The 1,078-nt window shown below is 44.3% G+C and overlaps 2 protein-coding genes across 2 annotated transcripts in view; both read left to right on the top strand.

Annotated features, from left to right (window-relative positions):
* The window catches only part of LOC109937976 (UDP-N-acetylglucosamine pyrophosphorylase 1, like 1), a 318,016-nt gene that overhangs the window by 231,692 nt on the left and 85,246 nt on the right, over positions 1–1,078 (top strand). The gene's annotated exons all lie outside the window — the stretch shown is intronic.
* Positions 1–1,078, top strand: part of coq4 (coenzyme Q4 homolog (S. cerevisiae)) — a 16,299-nt gene extending 15,221 nt beyond the window's left edge. Inside the window, exons 6-7 of the mRNA XM_020523156.2 lie at positions 234–327; positions 864–1,078. Coding sequence (XP_020378745.1) covers positions 234–327; positions 864–1,026 — 257 coding nt within the window. The 3' untranslated portion in view covers positions 1,027–1,078. The remainder of the gene's footprint in view (positions 1–233; positions 328–863) is intronic.

Below are 1,078 nucleotides of genomic sequence, written 5' to 3'. Positions count from 1 at the left end.
GCTGCTTGGCCTGCTGTGTTCATCCAGCCCTGCACCTTGTTGTCTCGCCTTCTCTACCTGTTCAGAAAGAATATGAAATGGAAAAGATGGAATTTATTCTCATTTACCATCAAGCATGAGAGTGTAAAATTGACCCCCCAGTGTCTTTGGATGAGGTTGTGGGCTGCACACAGACTGTGTGGTCAGTTGTTATTATTTCCTGGACTGATCCTGTGTTTCACTGTATTTACCAGGTGAGGTTGCAGTCAAGTGGTTTGAGGCAGTGCAGACTGGTCTACCTATGTGTATTCTGGGAGCTGTATTTGGTCCTCTCCACCTGTCTCCCAGGTGAGTATTGTTACTTTGTGAGAAACTGTTTGGAGTTCAGACTGAGTTTGAGCCATCCTGTTTTTAGGCAAGGGGAGACCTGGGCATTTTTGGAGATTTCATCCTGCTGAGGCATCACACTGTTTTATCTTAAAAAGCTTTTACACCTTTGGCTCTGTAGCTACACAGAACGTTCAGTTCCTAACCTTGAACTCTGTAGAGAATGTGGAGAGTTCATGCTGGTGGTGGTGATGAGCTCCTTTACATTGAGTGATCTACTCAGCCTCTTCATTGGCTGTTCAAGTAAAACACGTTGACGTGTGACTGGAGTACATACAGGACAGACTGGGGAATGTTCCTTAAATGGATGCTACTACACTATTAGCTTTTCATTTCCAGATTTAAATTCTGCAAGGCCACTACCCCAGCTAAAACCAGAGAGGCCAGACCAGACAAACATCTGATTAAAAAGCTTCAGTTCCCCGAACAAGACTGGGAGAAGTGAGCAAACACTCACTCACCTGCTGCGAACTTACATATTCTTGTCTCCCTTACAGGAATATCCAGGTTTTAGTAACAGACTTAATCCCGTGGGCTGTACGGTGCGGCAGGACAGCTCACTGTATGATGAACTTCTACTATGAGAATCGATGGGAACAGAGTCTTGAATCACTCAGAGAAGAGATTGGGATACTACCCTATCCGACTGTTCAATCATAACATAGACATATTGGGAACACAGAAGAGTGAATTTAATTGTGTGGAAACAACC

Source organism: Rhincodon typus, chromosome 28, assembly GCF_021869965.1.
Source record: "Rhincodon typus isolate 14 chromosome 28, sRhiTyp1.1, whole genome shotgun sequence".
In the NCBI taxonomy this organism is placed as follows: domain Eukaryota; kingdom Metazoa; phylum Chordata; class Chondrichthyes; order Orectolobiformes; family Rhincodontidae; genus Rhincodon; species Rhincodon typus.
This window is presented reverse-complemented; position numbering and strand designations above follow the sequence as displayed.